The sequence below is a fragment of the Falco biarmicus genome, chromosome 5 (genome assembly GCF_023638135.1).
Source record: "Falco biarmicus isolate bFalBia1 chromosome 5, bFalBia1.pri, whole genome shotgun sequence".
NCBI lineage: Eukaryota > Metazoa > Chordata > Aves > Falconiformes > Falconidae > Falco > Falco biarmicus.
The window spans coordinates 24,177,701-24,196,416 of record NC_079292.1 but is presented as its reverse complement, the minus strand read 5'-3'; the positions used below and the strand labels follow the sequence as shown (position 1 = coordinate 24,196,416).

Here is an 18,716-nt window from a genome sequence, read left to right as displayed (position 1 = left end):
CATTAGCTAGCTAGTCCTCAGTTTCTCCTGACTTCTTTTCAGCATGACGACTATGTGCTTGGCTTGCATGTGCCTTTTTGTACCTGTTAGGAGCTGTCAGCAATCTGTTGCTCCATCCTGTCCCACCTCTGTGAATCATTAGGAATGTACCCTGTTCTTTATTTCCTGATCTGGATGTCCTATGGAGCTGCACATAGACATTTTGGGATGTGCTAATCTAGGTGCTGTCAACACATACCATTTGCATAGCCCTTTTATTTGGCTGTTCCTTCTGGTGCTTCTACGCTCATCTTGCCGTTCTCTCTCCGTTCATGTGAATTGCAGGGTTTATTGGAGTTCTCTGTAGCAGAGTTTATCTTGCTGGTAGCAGAGATTCTCCATTAAGTTGGTATTGCTTAACAGCTACCAAAATAGCTTTTTGAAGGGGGAAGAGCTGAATCCTGTCCTGTTATGTGCTGCTGGAACACCACAACTGCCTGATATATGCATCACCACAATAACCTCTAAAACGTTTGAATGTAGATCTATTATAGAATATATATAGTGATACTTACTTTCAAATACCTCAAAGCATTTGTATGCTGGCTAATTAAACACTGTACATTTCATTACTAGGTTTTAAACCTAGTAGATCTACCACTATGAGTTTTTTTTAGCTAGCACTCAAGGCTCTGTTTCTGGAGACTGTTGCAAGATTTTTCACAATATGTTCCCATGCTCTTAAAATTAATAAGCCTGTCAGTCAAACTAAAAAGTGATACTTGCACAGTGAAGTGAATTTTCCAGTTACACGTCTGCATCCCCTGAGATGCCACTGTCTCTTGATTTTTGTTCTTAGATCTGATTTAAGCTTTGCAGTGGTATTAATAATTCACAGTTCCACTGACATCATAAACTTTATATGAACTTATATGAACTTTATTGAAGAGCACATCTTTGGAGGAAGTCAGCATTGTCTTACAGTAAAACTTTAATCTCTGAGTTTTGTATATGGTTAAAAAAGCAAACTGCCATCATTGATACATCTTTTTGGGGGTTCTGGCTTTTTCTTTACCTGAGTAGCATGAGTTACTCATTCTGCAGTGATGGAGCATGTTGTGGCTTGACGTTTGTCCAGGAGGGTTTTGCAGTGGCTTATGTTGACACATCCTGTATGAGAACTTCTGTCACTTCAGATGCATGCAAGAATGTAATCCTGTTGATGTCAACTTTAAACTGTTGTCTTGTAGACAAATGTCTGAAATGAAGAGCTTGTGATGTAGCTGGGATGGTTTATCTAATGTCAGATAGGCAAGAAAGCCTTCAGAGGGGCAAATGGGAGAAATATGGTACTAGACTGCATGCCATCTCATTGATTTTAGGATTTAAGGTTTTACCTGTAGTGTCTTATCAAACAGATATGTGTTTTTCCATGCTTAAAAAAAAAGTGGTTAAATAAGAATCTTTATGGTACACTAGGATCTATCATTTTTGCTGATGTGCAAGCTTAGTGTCTGTCCCTTTCATTTCATGGTTCCAAATTCTGGTCCCTGGATCTGATGTGCAGAACAGAAAAGGTTTCTGACCAGAGTAACCAGAGGGAATAAAAGTGACAGGAAAAGACAGGAATTGGAAACTTAAATACAGGCAGAGGCTCCTACTGAAATTCACTTAAAAATAGTCAAAGTGTGTACATATAAAATGAGGTTCACAAAATGCAGGGCAGAACTGTTCAAGGAAAAGATTCCTAATGTAAGTTCTTTAAATATAAGGGAATAAAGCCAAACAGTAAGTCACTAGTAATGGTTGAAACTTGGGGGAACCCCATCTTCTGAAATATAATTTATGACGTGCATGTCTGATAACTGCATTGTGCCTGGTTGGGTTTTTTGCATGCCTAAAGCTCTTTATAATCAGCTGAAATTATTGACAGGTATATCACAGAGGGACTACACTCAATACTATGATCATATCTCCAAGCAACATGAGGACATCTGTAGATCAATACAGGAGTTTTTCAAGAAACACATACAGTACAAATTCTTGGATGAAGACTGTAAGTATCTTAAAGCTTCAGTTAGCAAGGGGAGGATGGGGGAGGGAAAGAGGATGTTTATGAATGTTTTAAAATATTTATTGCATGCATAGTTGCAAAGACATAAAAACAGAAATGAAGAGTCTACCTCTCTGAAGTTCTTTTGCAGGGTATGGAAAGGGCTTGCAAGGGCAAACTCCATGGAAATGAGACCTGGCCTCCTGCCCCCTTGCTGTTGCTAAGCCAGGCTCGTTTTCTCTACAGTGCACCGAGTTGCAATGTGCTAAATCCCAATTTACTGCTGGACATCACTGTTAAAATGGGTACTTCTCAATAAATAATGGCATCCCCAATATTTTAAGTGTGAGGTTATGCATCTCTGTCTTCACAGCTATTCCTTTCACAGGGCTTGGTTCTTTTGAACTTGAGGAAGTCTTACAGCTCTTGTGGCTAGAGCATGCAGAGCAGTGTAGTTTTTGAATGACTATAAAATTGGCAACAAAAAAACCCTGAAGGAATAAGCTGGAGCTTTTCAGGAAAACACAATAAATGAGTGAAAGATCCCTTCAGAAGGCCTAATGGCTGCTGCTTCTTTTTTTTCTTTTTTAAGCTTTTTACCCTTATACTTGTTTTTAATTAAGAAAAATTCTAAACCTGAGAAGTGAGGTAGGAAATGCGTAACAAAAGATATTCAGGAGTAAGTATACTTGTTTATAAAGATGTTGTCAGATATTTTCTGCTAAATTATTGATGTAATTCTTGAAAAAAGGATTTATAAGTTTCTTTTCAAGAAGTTATATTTTCTTCTAGAATATGGATGCACAGCAGTTTAGCTGCTAAGGCTAGAATAAAAGCCACAGTATTTGATACACCTAAGCAGCCCCAATGAATTGTCTTGTTCTTTAAATGCAGAGTCCTTTGCAAATTTTATTGGAAATAGTTTAGTAAGAATTGAATCGTGTTCCTTGTGATGGGTGGTCAGTAGTGGTGAAAAATATGATGAAGAGATTTAAATTGGGTCTGGCGGGGACTAAACCTCAGTTTAGTAAAATATATAAATATAAGAATTGTCTGGCAGTTGTATTGTCTTCTACAAAGCTTTGAAAACTCAACCTTTAGTTGAGTTTTGAACATGATTAATCATTTTGCTGAGCCACCAGAGCAACCAAATAGATGGGTCCTGTCTGACTTTCTGAAAAAGATGCCTTCTGTGCCAGTCTCGGTTATATTAAAATTCTTAATAATGTGATGTAGCAGGATTACTTTATTTCAGTCCAGAGAAGCTCTCAAGGACCACGGCTTGGAGAAGACTAGTCATCTGGAAGTCAGTATACTAATTTAATAGGTCCATAGCCCTAATGTTTTGAAGTAAGATCAGTCATATAGATCTGACATTCTGATTACTGTCTTTTAATTTTCCTCTGTGTTCCAACATAATTTTAGCTGGTATGTAATCAACTGATAGATAAGAATTCAGGGCATTATTTTTGGAAACTGATGCCTAGATTTAGGCAGTGAAACTGCTGTCTGGGGAACTGAAAGGTCTGAAGTGTCATCTTATGTAAAGGACATAAAACTATGTCATCTGAGTTACCTTCTGGGAAGAGGTTTCAGGGTGACCTTCTGGGATGAAGGTTTGTTAACCTTTTCTTCTTCGGCACTAAATGAAGGTGACTTGTCCATTTGCAGAGAAATGCCATGCAGAAAAGGTTTTCTGGTGGTTTTGGTTTTTTTTTTTGTGGGGTTTTTCTGGTTTGTTTTTTCACCACCTTTCATTCATCCCCCCATCATATCCTTTGATCCACTGTCTGGTAGCATATGTGTTGTTAACAATAAAAATCTGGATTTGCTTGTTTGTTTGCTTTTAAAAGGAAAGGTATTACAGCTTTTTTTCTGAGTTCTTGTTTTGTTGGGGATTTTCATGCTGTTTGCTCTGCTTTTTCCAGTTGGTCTGGTAGCATCTCCAGATGGAAGAGTTGAGTCAGAGCAGCTGAAGCATTGCAGAGTCAGAGCAGTAGGATAACAGATGGGTGAATGCTTTATAAATACTTCTAAATGATGTTAGAACCTTCTAAATACCTTTCATAAGAGCCCAGTAAGAACACTGTTCTGGAGGTGTTGATACCGTGGAGCTGAGCTTTGGTTTAGTCTCCATTTTGAGCAATTGCTGGTAGCTTTACTACAGTCTTTCTGGCACACAACACTCCTGCTCTGAGGTTGTCCCTAAGAAGAGGTAACAATTCATGTTTTCTTTTCTGTGCAATGTTTGTGAGTGTCCCAAACTAGTCACCATTGTGCAGTCAGTCTTAACAGGGATGTAAATCCCACTAAATGCTGTTAGCCTTAGTGATTGCCATAGGCTTGCTTTAAGCTGACAGATGTCATTTTATTGTGAAGCTCAGATGCAAGTTTTCCATTAATGGAACATGACTAATAAGAGTACATGGTACAGGCAACAAGTTCAGTTGAACGGCTGTAGAAGAAATCCAGGATTGCTGTACTACTTGTGTTGACAGTTTCCTTAGTCACTGAGGGCTTGTCTTCTTGAGACGCAGTTCTGGACAGACATTTCAAATTGACGTAACTGAGCTTGTGCAAAAAGCTGGGTGGATTTTTAGGCTGTATGGTCAGAATCTGTTACGTGACTGGCTTTGGCACTGTTGAGTTGTGGTTTTTTGCCCTTTGCTCAGCCAACTTCACATGAAATGTTAGATTAAGCTGCTGAGTAGCTTTACATGCATGGATGCAATCAGTCGTCATCCCTGTTACTGATGGGCAGCTTCCTGTGTAGTTGCTGAGGCTCAAGTGTTCTTCAGTCATATCCTGAGTTTAGTTTATCCTGCATGTATTGGGAAATCTCTTGGCTGAAGTATTCCCTTCCTTGTTAGTGAAGGAAGTGATAATACAGTGTTTGTCTGAGGTTTTTCTAAATCTGGCACTTTTTTCTTTCTTTCTTTCTGCTAAACTGGCACAACTTCTGTGTGTAGTCATGCCTGAATGCCTGTCGATTTCCCTGGCTGTATAGAAAGACAAAGACTTGTTTAACCATACAGAACAGAAGCTAGTAGAAAGATGCATGTACAAAGATTCACGCTTAATTAAGTCAAAGGGAGGGACGACAAGGGGGCTAGCCAAGGCACCTTTGCGTCAATCACAGCGTAGCAAAGGTTCTGTTGGAAAGAGCTGTCAGTAATGGGTAGGTGTGCTGTATTTGCTCTAGGTTACATTAAACATAGCCATTTCACTGCCACCTCTTCTCAGCACACCCACAGACCCCTTTGTTCCTACAACCTGTTTGGCTTGTTATCTGCTGAAGTCCTAATCTCTGTCAAGTAGGAACTTTCTCTTATTAAATGTTCACGCAATGTCTAGCACAGTGGAGTCTTTGATCCTTCCTTAAAATTTCTCCGTTCTGCTGTAAACCAAAGAGCAGTAATGTCAAAGATAAGCTTCTCTCTGGACTAAGAGTTTACCAAATGTCCTCCATGGGGGGAAAAAAATCAACAGAAGAAACTAGTGTTACATGGAGAAACCCAGCAGCCAATCTTTCAGTGCATTAACAGTAGTTCTTGGAGTGTTTCAACTCCCCCTTGGAAATGAACCTAATTCTGGCTTGTAGTTCTTTGGACATACTGACTTTGCAGATTGTGCTGTGTACACAAGTATCTATTCAGATTTAGACAACTTGTGTGAAATTATATGTCTTTTAAGATTAACATATTTTTTTTCTTCTTTTCAGTCGTTTTTGATGTGTACAGAGACAGCAGGGTAAGTGGATGATAGGTTGTATAGAATTGCTTGTTCTGTGGAAACTCTTCTTGAAATGATACAGAGATGGACCAAATAATAGTTTCATCTTCCTAGACGTGGTCCTGGCAGGAAAAAAAAAAAAAAAAAGGAAAAAAACCCACCCAACTCACTTGATGTTTTTCTGTTTTCTAGGTCTTTTTCTATGTTAGAGACTGTCTACAGTAGGAGAATAATAGGATTAGAGGTGTAAATATGTCTGTGCCAGTCATGTAATTATTTAGTAGTCTGTCTTAAAGCACGTAACTTTGGCTTCAGCTGCAATTCTGTCAGTTCTGTGAATCTATTCGAGGCAATTTAATTTTCATTATGACATGGAGAGTCTTTGCTGAATCATTTATAATAGCATAGACTGTTTCATTTGGAAGGGACATAGGACAGTCCTCTAGTCCAACTGCCTGACCAGTTCAGGGCTGACCAAAAAATTAAAGCGTGTTAAGGGCATTGTCTGAATGTCTCTTAAACATTGACAAGCTTGGGGCATTTTCTTTTAAGTTGGGTACTTAATAATATTATGCAACATTACTACATTGTTTTGGTGAAGGACTACCTGTTGCTAAGATTCCCTCTGCACAGTGCTTACTCCAGGTACTTTTGATGGAAATGTGTCTGAACATTCAGCAGAATGGCAGTGACATTTCAGAAAATAAGGTGGGGGTGATATTTTGCTGACTTTAAAAATCTGGGGGATTCTTATATAAAAAAATGAAAATAATTCCTGGGCTTCCCCCCCTCCCCCGTCCCCTGTCCTGTGGTCGTGATAACTTTTACTTCATATATGGAAGTCTAGGACATGAAGGGATAGTTGTCAAAAGAGGATATGAATGTGGCATGCCCAGTTTGTGACAGATGGAAGCTAATGGTTTTTTTCTTTTCAAACTGTTCCAGGCTGTGGTTCTGCCTTGGCAGATCAGAACCCTGAACATCCAGATAGTGATGGAGTGGGTAGAAATGTCCCATCTGAACTTCAGGTGCCAATAGCAGATTTAGTTACCTTGACCTCTCCCAGTGTCAATGGAGAGAAATAGGTCAGATGAATTGTGTTTGAAAGGCACACACGTATTGTTTTAAAAGCAACCACAACCAAAAATGGGTTGTGTAGCCTTAAATGTCAAAACCTGATTTTTGGGAATCATATCAGTGCCATGAGAAGCTTTAATTTTTTCCAAATCCTAAGCCAGAAATGCAAGAACAGTGGCTATATACTTTTGTTATATAGATTTGTGAGTCTCACCGTTTGACTTGTTTACAGTTATGGCGTTGGAAGTCTTTTATTTGAGTTGGGACTATTTGTAGTAAGTCCCAATTCTGATTTTGAATGTTGCTAAAGTATTTTGAAATTGTGTAATAGTAAATCATGCCATAGTTTGCAAAACAGAAGCTAAACAGGAATATGTGTCATGTGGAAAACAGCTGTTGTACTGTTACTCAGCTCAACTTTTAACATAGGTATCTAAAAATCAGGCTACAGGCTAAAACCAGCCATGCTGAATGGTGGTGAAAATTACCTGCCCAGGCTCAGGTCATCAGACTTCAGGATGCTGCCAGGCAAAATGAGGAGCAACACTTCAGCATTCAACCATGTTCTACCATTGCATAGTCTGCCTCGCAGCTGAGGCATGGAGACGTATTATTTAAGTAAAAGGTTTCAGCCTGTGTGTTCTCAAATGTGCAGTGTTTCTTCATCTGTCAAGATAAAGTATAGCTGTTTGTAGGTACCTCTCGGTGCCTTCTACCCTCAGGTCTTGTAAACTGCCAGATAGCCCTTTGTGCGTCAGATCCCCCTCCTTTCACACGTACTTCTGTGGTTTGCAACTGTGTTATTCATTGCTCCCTTTGTATGCGAGTTATAGGCAGCACAAGAATATTGAGTGTTGCCGAGTGTGATTAATTTCCAGAGCCCGTGCTCCTCATCAGGTTGGTTGCATGGCAACCTAACGTACGGAATGAGAGAAACGTCCACTTTAAATCAGATGTGAATGAAAGCAACCCCCTCCCTGTGCTTGCTTTAGTTACTGGAGAGACTGTATGGAGTAGGCTGCCACAGGTTCTGCTCCTTGAGTTTGAGGGTGGCAAAGAAGCAGTGGTGGCCTGGCTGAGAACGACGTTTTCTGTGTCCACCTTTCCTGTTACTCTTCACCGAGCTCATCTAAGCAAGTGCCTGACTTTGCAGACCAGTCATCTTTTAAGGAAGAAACGCTGTCAATACAGTCTTCCAAGCTGGGTGATCTGCAGAGCTAGTCCTGAAGAAGTTATGTTGCAGGACTGGTAGCCTGTTCTCATTTGGATCCACTTTTTTTTTTCTTTTTTTTTTCTTTTTTTTACCTGCTAGCCATTCACAGTCATAGTGCAACAGCTGAGAAGCCTGACAGGCTCTGCTGGTGCTCTTTGTTAACAGCTTGTAACCGTGTTCAAGACAAGTCACTGTGGTAAGACAAAGAAATGCAGCCAGTGGCTTCAGCCCACTGCTAGCTCACAGCTGCTCTTGTTAACGTGCAAACTAGTGCTTTCTCTGCCTTGTGAGCATTGTCACTGTGCGTGAAGGTGCAGCTGCAGTTAGGGCGATGTAGCAGTTCAGTGACATTTTAGCTATCTTTTCACTTCCTTTAAACAGGCCTTGTCATAGGTACTTCCTTTCAACAGCATGTTGCATAATTCTTTAGTAAAACAAAGCGTGAAGCTGACATGATGTGCTAAATCTATCGGTTCCTGTTTCAAGATGAGGAAAAAAATCTCAATGTAATATGAGTTGGTTTTGGTTTTTTTTTCTCTTCAGTTATGCACAGCTCTCTTTCCTGGCTCGTGCATTTATGTGCTGTACAAGAAGATGGCAGATAAATAGCTTTACTACTGCTCTTTAGTACAAGTGATCTGAAACTGCATTTAAATCGTGACATTGCATGTAAGACTTGAAGGAGCATTTAATCTTAAGATAGTTTGGTTACTGACCCAGAGTTATATACGCTCCCTTTAATGAGCCCTGAAAAGGAATATTTAGTTTGTTTTGCCACTTCTCATTAATTTGCAGCGACCAAAGCTCAGTGCAGATTTAAGACCGTCTCAAGGAAACAGTTGTTGTAGAAGTTGTACTGCTCTCTGGCTGCTCACAAAAAACAGGTGTCTCTTCCAGTAGTCTCAAAACCAATTTTTGTTTTTTTCCAGCATACATTCTTCCCTAGAGAAATGATGAGTTCCTATGAAAAAGCTGTTTCATGTCTTTGGGGTGAGGAGGAGTCTCTGTGATAGCCTTTCATAGGGAAGTCCTTTATGAAGTGTAAGCATTTCTGATGCAAGGAGATTCTCTGAACTGCTGAATGAACTTTGCCAGCCATTGCTTGTGTGTGTGATTAAATGGATTCATTAGCTTGTTTTTCTAGTGTGATAGAATAAATCTAAAATTACAGTTTCCTCCTTCTGCTGCCTTGGAGCTAACAAGATGTCCCCATTAGCAAAAGCAAAACATCGCTTATATAATGAGACTTTGTGACTGCCTTTTGAGATGAACAGAGGTGGAAAATGACAGCAGAGCTTGCCCTGTTCTCTCTCTGCACCAGTGGTGTCAATATTAGTGCAGAAGTGTTGCAACTTAGCCACGCAGATCTGTGCTGCTTCACCCTTCCGAAACAAGTAAGAAACCACTCAGGTCTGTGTCCCTGCAATTTGCTGTTTCTTTTGTAGGCGTCTGGTTTTAGTACTGCTGTTGGGGTGCACTGGCTTCTCAAAACTTGCTCTGTGAGAGCTGTACCCTGTGGCTCTGCCCTGAGAGAGAGAGACCTGTGAAAGCCTGCGTGCAACCACACGCCCGCTGGCTCAGTTCCAGTTTACAAGTAGTATCATTGGTTTCCTCTGTGCTGGGACTTCCCCCCCTCAGTAACTTGCTGTGGACTGTAACAGACCAGCCAGAGCGTTTCTATTCTCTATTGTATGGGTTTCCATGGGTTTCCTATTCTACAGTGCGTTAGTAGCTGTGGGGGTGACTTGGGTAGTGTGGGTGGGAGAGGAAATCTCCATGTTACTCTGTGATTGAAGGCTTCAAAAGCATCTTTGTGAGTTAGAAACCAGATGGCTGTAGTGTAAATCATTGAAGATCTTTGCTGTTTGTATCAAGATAGGGAAGGCCTTTTAAAGAAAGGAGATCCCTCAGGAATGAGGGAAAGGAAGAGAAGGGTAAGTAAGTTTTTAGTAGCTGCCCAGTCTTCAGGTTTGGTTTCCAGTTCCAGTTGGTCTTTAACAAAGACAATAAAACCCTTCAGTCCTGCTTATACTACAGCAACCTTTTTCTCTCCATATTTGATAGATCTGGTTTCTTCAAAATGTAATACTTTTTTTGCAAATCCTTAGTGCAGGTGTAGTCATATTTCATTATAATTCATTGTAACATTTTGTTTTATTAGAATAGATGACACTTCCTTGGGTAAGAAAAGATAGCCCTGTGCTGGTGATTGTATCTTAAGATGACTCAAGGAACACAAACTTATTTCTTGCTCCTCTGCAGACACCTCTTTTACCTTTAATATGGCTTGTTAGTCTTTCTGCTTTCATTTTTCAGTTAGAAAACGGGCATGCTCTTGTGCATACTACCAGTACTGTTTGGAACACAAATATATTAAAGATGAGGCAGGAGAAACTAGTCTGGACTGTTAGTAATGGCTATTAAAAATGCCTTTAAGTTATTCTTTATTTATCTATATCTGTGCAGCACCTTCCAGCTTTCATGATCTCCATTAGCATTTTGCAGACCCTGCTCTGTATTTGCTGGGTCCCTTCTGAGACCAAGAACAGCAGTTCCTGTAGACTGCTGAATGTACAGCAGTGCTGAGGTGGCTTTTGATGGAAAGCAAAATCCCTGTTTGGGGGGCGGGGATTTTTGTTTGGGGGTTTTGGATGTATGATTTTTTTGGGAGTTTTTGGTTGGGTTGGGTTGGGTTTTGTTTTTTTCTATTCCTTGCTCATGCTGTCTAGGGATCTCAGAGGACCGTGGGTATTAGCCAGAACTTCTGTGGTCTTGTCTGAAAGCACCTTGCATAGAACTGAATTCAGTTTGAGTTCTGTCCGATCTTCAGTTTAATAAAAATAAATAAAATATTAAGTCATAGCTTGCTGCATTTTAAAACTGTCTACTGTAAAGGATGTTTGAATATTTTAAGTGCTTAAAACCAGATGATTTCAAATTTGACATCACCTTATCTAAAGACCAAGCATACTACGGTAATGTGTGTGTATTCTGGGTTGGTTTGTTGTTGTGGTTGTTTCAGTTCTGTGGCTTGTTTTAATTCTTCTGTTGTTCTGTTGCAGGGTAAGATTTGGTTAATAGATTTTAACCCATTTGGTGAGGTAACAGACTCCTTGCTGTTTACGTGGGAAGAACTGACCTCTGGGAAAAACTTGAAAGGAGACCAGGGTGAAGGGGAAGCAACAGAACAGGTACAGCCCTGTGATGAGGGGGACTGGCTAACATCCAACAGGCGTTACGCCTTCCTGCCTTCCTTTTGTCCCTCCATCAGTCTGTTATAGTCAAATTGGGATGCAGATCCCATTGAAGTAAATGGAGGTCTTTATCTCATGAAACATAAACTCTTCCTCAGAAGAATCTACCTTAGCAGACAGTACTTAATCTCAACAAGTACTGGGTGCTCGTTTTAGATGCCTGCAAGGGAATTTTTAGTTCAAATGATACAAGCTCATATTACAGCTTTGGCCACATTGTGAAGATGATGCCTGCCCTGAAACTTGGTTTTGTGCGGTTTGGATGCATTCTTCTCAATTTATCTTAAAATCTGCTACTTTTCTATTTAATCACTTGAAGTTTTCCTTTGTTCTTGGTAGCTGTCGTACAGTTTCCCAGAGTTCCAGACTTATGTTTGGGGGGAGGCAGCAAGAAGCTTAACTTCATTCTCTTCCATATATCAGATACCCTCAGGGAAGTCTTGTCCTCTGGTTGAACTCTCTGACCTTGCAGAGCAGGGCTTTTATGTCCCTCTTCCAAGTTGTAGTGCCTCTGTGAAAACAAGTAACTTCCCATCGATACAGAGAGGGAGGGATAGTCTTCATTTATTTGTACTCCAGCTTTCTTCTCACTGCCTGTTTGAGACAGTCCTCACATCTTAAGGAGCCCTCGGACAGCTGGATAGAAGATACAAAGTAGCATGTTATCTTGGGAAACACTTGGTAGTTGTCTGAGGAGAGATGGCAAGTCAAATAGCGTGGGCTTTTGTCTATTTTTTTCTAGCTGTTAAACTGCATTAGAGGTAACTGAAATGGTATGCTTTATTGAGCCAAATTTAAAATTTGAGCTTCACTTTGGTTCTGTCGCCATTTTCATAACACACTGCAAGGGAAATACACCTCTCTGCAGGATATCATTCATGCTGTTTTCTCTTAGTCTCACCATGTGGCAGTTGCTGTATGAAGACCCATTCAATGAACCTTCCTGGTAAAAGCTGTGTCTCCTTTGTTAAAACACATGCCCAATTCTTGAGCTGTCCATGGGACACCTGAACTTTGTTTTGAGGATTTCTTTTTCTTAGTGCCAGACCCTTTGCAGTTTTCTGTGGTGTAAGCCTGGATAAAAAGTAGTGACCTGTCTTCATGTGTCAGCTTACATCTAGTCACAGAATCTGGTGTGAAGTTACCGAACTTCTGTCTTTTAAAATGAAGCTGCTTATTGCCACACAGTGGGCCGTTACGTTGTATGTCAATGTGTTGAACTGAAAATCATACAAATTACCCAAAACCTGTTGCTTCAGTTGAGTGTTTAGAGATATTTTTTTAGAGAGATATTTTTTTCCTTCAGTAAATAAATTGGTTGGAAAGCTTAGGTCATAATTTCACTAAGGTTATATTTGCAAACATGGGTTTAAACAAAGAACCTGTGAAGAGAATTTTAGGGATTCTATCCCTAAAATATATATAATTTTATATTTTTTATTATTATATTTTTTATTTTTATATAAAAATATATTTTAAAAACAAAAATATATTAGGGATGTATTTTCTTCATCCACATAGGTAGATACTCTTGCCTGAAGTTCCTTAAAGCTGTTATTACAGCACTGTTATAAATGTATGTCTATTAAATGCATTAACAATTGTTACATTTTAGAAACTTTCAAGTGAGAGAATAAATGCCTTTATGTGACTGTTAGTAACGTTTTAACTTTTGCTCTTAAGTGGGCAGAGATTTTAATAAGAAAACTACAATATTTAGAAAGTGCAGGTTTAATTGAATGAATGCCAAATAATATCATTGGCAAAGTGACTCAGTCTCACGGAAAACATTGCTAGTTTTATTCACGTACTCTGTTCTTGTCTTATCCAATATCTTTTCCAAAGGACTATCCAGTTTTCCGTTGTACGAACAGTAAAGTTACTGTCCAGCCTAGTCCATACCTGAGTTACCGACTGCCAAAAGATTTTGTGGACCTTTCTACAGGAGAGGATGTTCACAAATTAATTGACTTTCTTAAACTGGTAAGAAGTAGTGAAAAAAACCATCTTCTGACCTGTCATGTTTGTGAAATGGCAACATCAAAATGCCTGGAATTGTGCTTTTGTAATTAACATAGGTTACATAATTACAGAAAAAGTAATGTATGAAACCATCATACGATGTGTTGTTGGGTTTTTTGTTGGTTGGTAGTTTGTTTATTTTTTTTAATGACAAAGAATAATCTTTAATACTAATTTCACTTACGTTAATAAATTTTACCTTTACGGGAAGCAATGGATGTTTACTGAAGGATCTAGCTGTGTTTTCTTTCTTATTTAAATGTAAATACAAACATAGTATAAATGGAAATGCATTTTGAGTGGTCAAAGCTAATGCTTTTAACAACTTCTTTGAAAGTTAGAATATAAGTATATTAGAAAAAAAACCATAAACACCTGTTCCTTTTTCAATACAACTTTTTTCTTTGTTCCTTTGATGAACAGTGATATGAAAACACGGTATCTTTATAAGCTAGGGAAGAGAGGGCAGTTGCCTTCATCTTGACCACTGATTTCTGCCACCACCACCATGTTCTCTGGTTCTTGTACATTCTTTTGGTTAATGTGTGGGACAAATCTTGTTCTTTACTGGGAATAAAATCCTGTAGTTTGGGATGGGGGAGAGGGCTGATACTGCTCTGTTCCATTTGCTGGAAACTACCTGTTACCATTCAAAAATGGATTAGAAACGCAGTCATTGTCTAATAACCATTGTATCTGGAAACACTTGTTGTGATTTATTAGTGTTGTTACTTCAGGTAACTTTGTCCTAACATTATGAACTCTCCTGTTCTGCTGACAGAAAAGAAATCAGCAAGATGATGACTGAGGTATCAAGAAGCATTACATTGAATTACAAGGAAGAAATGTGGGAAAAGCTATATTTAGCACAACTATTAAGCTATTGATTTAAAAAAAACCCTGCTTTTTATAGTCCATGAAAGAACTGAAGAGCTGTTCATCCTGTGTGTCTGCTGGCTTGTATAAAAGTGTAGAAAAGTCTTTTGCAGGGAAACATGAAATATTAGGGTGCATTCTCACTGGATTCCGGGCTAAATGCAATTATACCCTGGTGCAAGCAAGCAACAATCTGAGTGCAACTGAACAACTGCTTTCTCATCTCATAATTGAAGAATGATGCCATTGAAGTATGCCATCAGACTCTGCAGTGGTAAATATGATAACATTTAATGCTTGTGCAGTTACAACATCAAGCATTCTCTGAATTTAGGCACAATCTTGCTTAAAATATAGTCACAAGGAAAGAAAGGAATGGTTTTTTTCTGTAGTAACCTTTTAAAATTGTAAATTGGCTTTCTTTTGGGAGCACTTCTCATCCTTCCTTTATATATAAAAAAAAAGAAAAGATAAAAAATGTGGAGAAGAGATTTTTTTTCCTTTGTTATGAGGGTTAATGATTCATTTCAGAGAACAGCTAAGATGTAGTAGAATACTTAATGTTTGAAAAGTTTTAATTTCAGGAAATTGAAATTTTGAATGCATTTCAAGTAAAGTAATATTTTCACGGTAGCTAAAGCTATGAAATTTGTTAAACTTCACCAAATTTCATTTTTCATAGAAAAGCTTTCTTGAAACTTATTTTTTAACATGATTACATACTAGATATCATCTGTGGCTTTAATATAAATAGTTAAACATAACATCAACCTGTAGTTTTATATGTGGACTCAGTTTTGTTTCTTTTGTACCACATCTCTGAGCTTTTTAAGAAAACTATTACTCTTTCAGCTCTTAAAATTCTAGATTCATTTGGTGGTACTTTAGGTTTTTTGTATAAAAGGAAGCTTGGCTAAATCTGGAGAATCAGAAGCTCTTGTTACCAGTTGCTGTTATTTGGATGGTGGAGAGAGGGCAGTTTCAGACGAAGAGCCAACTAACTTTTGAATATAGGTGTTTGCATCACATTGGTAATGTATTGACGGTGTGGTGTGCACAACTGTTGAAATGAAAGGACATTTGGGGATGCTTATAGCCCTGGAAACTCATTCCTGTTTCAAACTAATTATGTGATCCTTTGTGTATATAAAGCTGTTCATGTTTCTTTGCCTTGCTTTTCTGTCAGATTGATATGGTGCTCAGTTACAATCTGTTCTTAGATGTTAAATCTGAGCTTAGATGTTAAATTATTACTTACTGTCTTTATTTAGGTTCAGTTTTGAATGAATACTGACTCTTAAGTTAAAGATTATGCAGATTAAGAATCCAGTACTACCAAATACATTGATGAAACATCACAGATTAAAGCTCCTGGAGTCTTGAGAGTACAAGGTCTGCCTAACCCTTGAAGTGATGGAATCTCTTTCTCAATAGCTTTTTGTATACAAATTGGAAGATCATTAACTCAGGGCTGGGCTATACCTAATCCTGCCATACTGTGGGACTTTGGATGAGTTTTTCTCACCCTTACTAGAGGCATTATTTGAGTATAAATGTCTCTAAAACAGGTAGGAACTTCAAAATATAAAAAAATCAACAAAGCTTCCTTTTTCTTTTAATGTTTTTAGCTGTAACTTAAACTATTGTGATGATCTAACCACACTTCCTTTACATGGATGATGCCCTGGAATTTCCAGCAGATTCATAAGTGCTTCTGAACTGCAGATTATTGTCTTTAAAAATACTGAGTCTTGGTTTAAAGCTGTAAGATAGTTTCCTGCATCCTTTTTGTGGGCTCTGCTAATTAACTTACCGTTATCACAACTTTCTGTGCTGGATATTCACCAGAACATATACAGTGTTGGGACCAGTTTGATGGGACCCTGTGCACTCCAGAGTGTCCCTTTAGGCGAGCAGGTTGGGGAGCGGTAGCCTTTTAACAGTCCTTTGTTTCTTGATGTTATTATTTATCCTGAAAATGGCATTACTGAGTGAACTGGCCATAATCAGTGCAGAGCTCTTAGACTTGCTGCTTTATGTTTGCAAGAACTGCAGTTTTCTGTGCTCTACATTTATAGCTGAGTGTTTCTAGGACAAACGGCAGTGGAATCAGACACTGCCCCAGCACCTGGCTCCCTAAACAGCTTTGCTTGTTGCTAGCCTGTGCTGATCATCTAGTTAAAGGACCACCATAATAACATGCTGTGCTCCTCCTGTCTCCTACCCAGTGCGCTCTGGCACAGCTTACTCCTCCGTCCCTCATCGGTTTCAACAGCTTTTTAATATACTCAAAGTTTATATAGTTCTTTATGGTTGTATGCTAGTGGTAAGTGAATTCAAAGTTTGGTTTTCTCCCCTATGATTTGCTAACGGGTGACCAATCTGAATTAACAGACTGCTCACCCAAGCTATCAAACACTGACTAACTTTATTGCAGAGTTACGGGAACTTATGCCACTTTCTCTGGGCTTAGTCATCATGAAAAACAATAAAAGGTAGCAGAGCATAAAATACTAGTCCCATGTTCAGCTCCCAATACAGAAAGTCCCCACTATAAAAATGTGTTCTATGTAATCATATTCCCCAAAATACCATATTCTTACAATTTAAATACATACTTTATCTTGCTTCTTTCTCTGACTTACTGAATTTTGTCTGCTAGATTAAAGATTCCTCTTCTGAAAGAATTTTCAGCCCATACGATCTGGGAGGATAAGTAACAAACATATTCCTCTTGGGGAGGTGAGGAAGCTAGTGTTGATACGTAAGATCAGTTTTAAACTGAATAGTAGATGACGCTGTTTTAATTTTGTTTCAGGTCATGGTAAAATCAGTTTCTGCCTCTAGCTATCATACAGAAATTTGAAAATGCAAAATTCCAATTGTTCAGGTCTTTGTTCGTGTGATTCAGTGATATGATCACCATTTGCTGCATAAGAGCCAACTATATACTACATATTCTTAGTTACATCCTTAAAACATTGTATAAAGATATTTGTAATCTCACCTAGATGACCAATGTGGGAAGTGTTAGAGGGAGGTAGCATGCAGTCATTTTGTACAGATCATATACTTGCTAAACTCCTCAGAAGCCTGGCTATATTTAATGGCTCAAGTGTAGTGAGGTGCAGTTCTTGGACTGCAGCTCTACCAGGCGTGCCAAAGAAAAGTCTTCATTGTTTCACAGCCAGCGTTTGCAATGCTTAATCTCCCTGATGGATGGTGGGGATCAGGATTCCGGTAACCCCATAATTAGTAGTTGTTAACATGTACTGGCTTAGTTCAGGATCTGGAATAAGGCTTCCGTACTTCAGGGCTGAAGACTGTCCATTCTGTTTGTACTCATTTGACTCTTCTTTCTCCAGTGATGTCCACATCTTTCCTCACCCACCAATCTAATATTTAGGTGAATGTTACGATTAGAGTAAGCAGCAGCATAGGTAATACTGATCTGAATTTAAAAACCCTCTCTCTGTGCACTTTTCCTTCCCTCTTAGAGATGTTTCTGAGTAGTGCTCTATAATATCCAAATAAAACCCTGTAAGCAGGAAAGTAATAGCCAGCTCTGAGTCTCAGTAAAATGAATACCACTTGTTGGATTCTGGTCACAGTGTATGGCTTGTAAAAATCCCTATAACTGTGTCTGATGTTTTTAGATAGGAATTTCATGTATCTCATTCTTAAGCACTCACCTGTTGCTGATGTCCAGGATGCAGTGCTGGCCAGAAAAACATTCCCAGTGAGATGGAGTTCAGACGCCCATTTAAGCAACATAAATCATTAAACTAAACTGTCATGGTTTCAGGCTTTCAGGAGAGCGTTGTCAGATGAAAGGGTTCCAAAGCAGATCAGTAGCAGCATGGAGATAGCTAATGGCGTGGTACAAACCTGTGTAAAAATGCTTCTGGTACCTTTGTGCATGACTGAGTGAGTTTAGCTTTCACACATTGTCCCAAACTGAAGTATCAAATAGCTGGAGAAGAACACAGGATATCTGTCAGGGAGTATAAATAGGCAGATCAGCTTGGCAGCTGGTAAATAATTTCAACCTTGTAAAGGCCAAGAGTATACAATTCAGGTTGTGTTTGGATAGCAAGTCTATCACTTCAAGAAATGATATTGAACTAAAATACGTATTTTTGGCTAAGAGAATATGGGCCTTGAATTGTAATAAAGAAACAGACCGTAGTGCTTTTGATTCATGATGAATACTTGGTAATGCTGATATTTAGAGGCTTAATAAATCTGTGTTAACAGAAATTTGCCTGGATCTTATATTAACAGTGTCTTTATTTCAGTTTGAATTTGATGACCTTGGTGAAGAGAAAGTTTCTGACTTGTGGCCATCCTGAAATTATATAGAATTAGAATAAGATTTGCTGCCATAATTGGGGTATTTCGTGCAGACCTGAAGCTTTCTTAAAGATACAGAGTCCTTAAGCAGCAATGTGCGATTGCAGATTTTTATAGTAATAGAGACATGGGCACTGCAATAGGAGTGTGTGTGGGG

The 18,716-nt window shown here is 38.8% G+C and overlaps 1 protein-coding gene across 5 annotated transcripts in view; it reads left to right on the top strand.

Annotated features, from left to right (window-relative positions):
• Positions 1-18,476, top strand: part of CDC123 (cell division cycle 123) — a 37,818-nt gene extending 19,342 nt beyond the window's left edge. Inside the window, exons 9-13 of one of the 5 annotated variants that reach the window (XM_056340562.1) lie at positions 1,913-2,035; positions 5,754-5,782; positions 11,117-11,245; positions 13,154-13,291; positions 14,112-18,476. In XM_056340562.1, the coding sequence (XP_056196537.1) occupies positions 1,913-2,035; positions 5,754-5,782; positions 11,117-11,245; positions 13,154-13,291; positions 14,112-14,138 (446 nt within the window). In that variant the 3' untranslated portion in view covers positions 14,139-18,476. The other 4 variants (XM_056340564.1, XM_056340566.1, XM_056340567.1 and 1 more) reach the window with 4 other exon arrangements.
• The last annotated feature ends 240 nt before the right edge of the window (positions 18,477-18,716 follow it).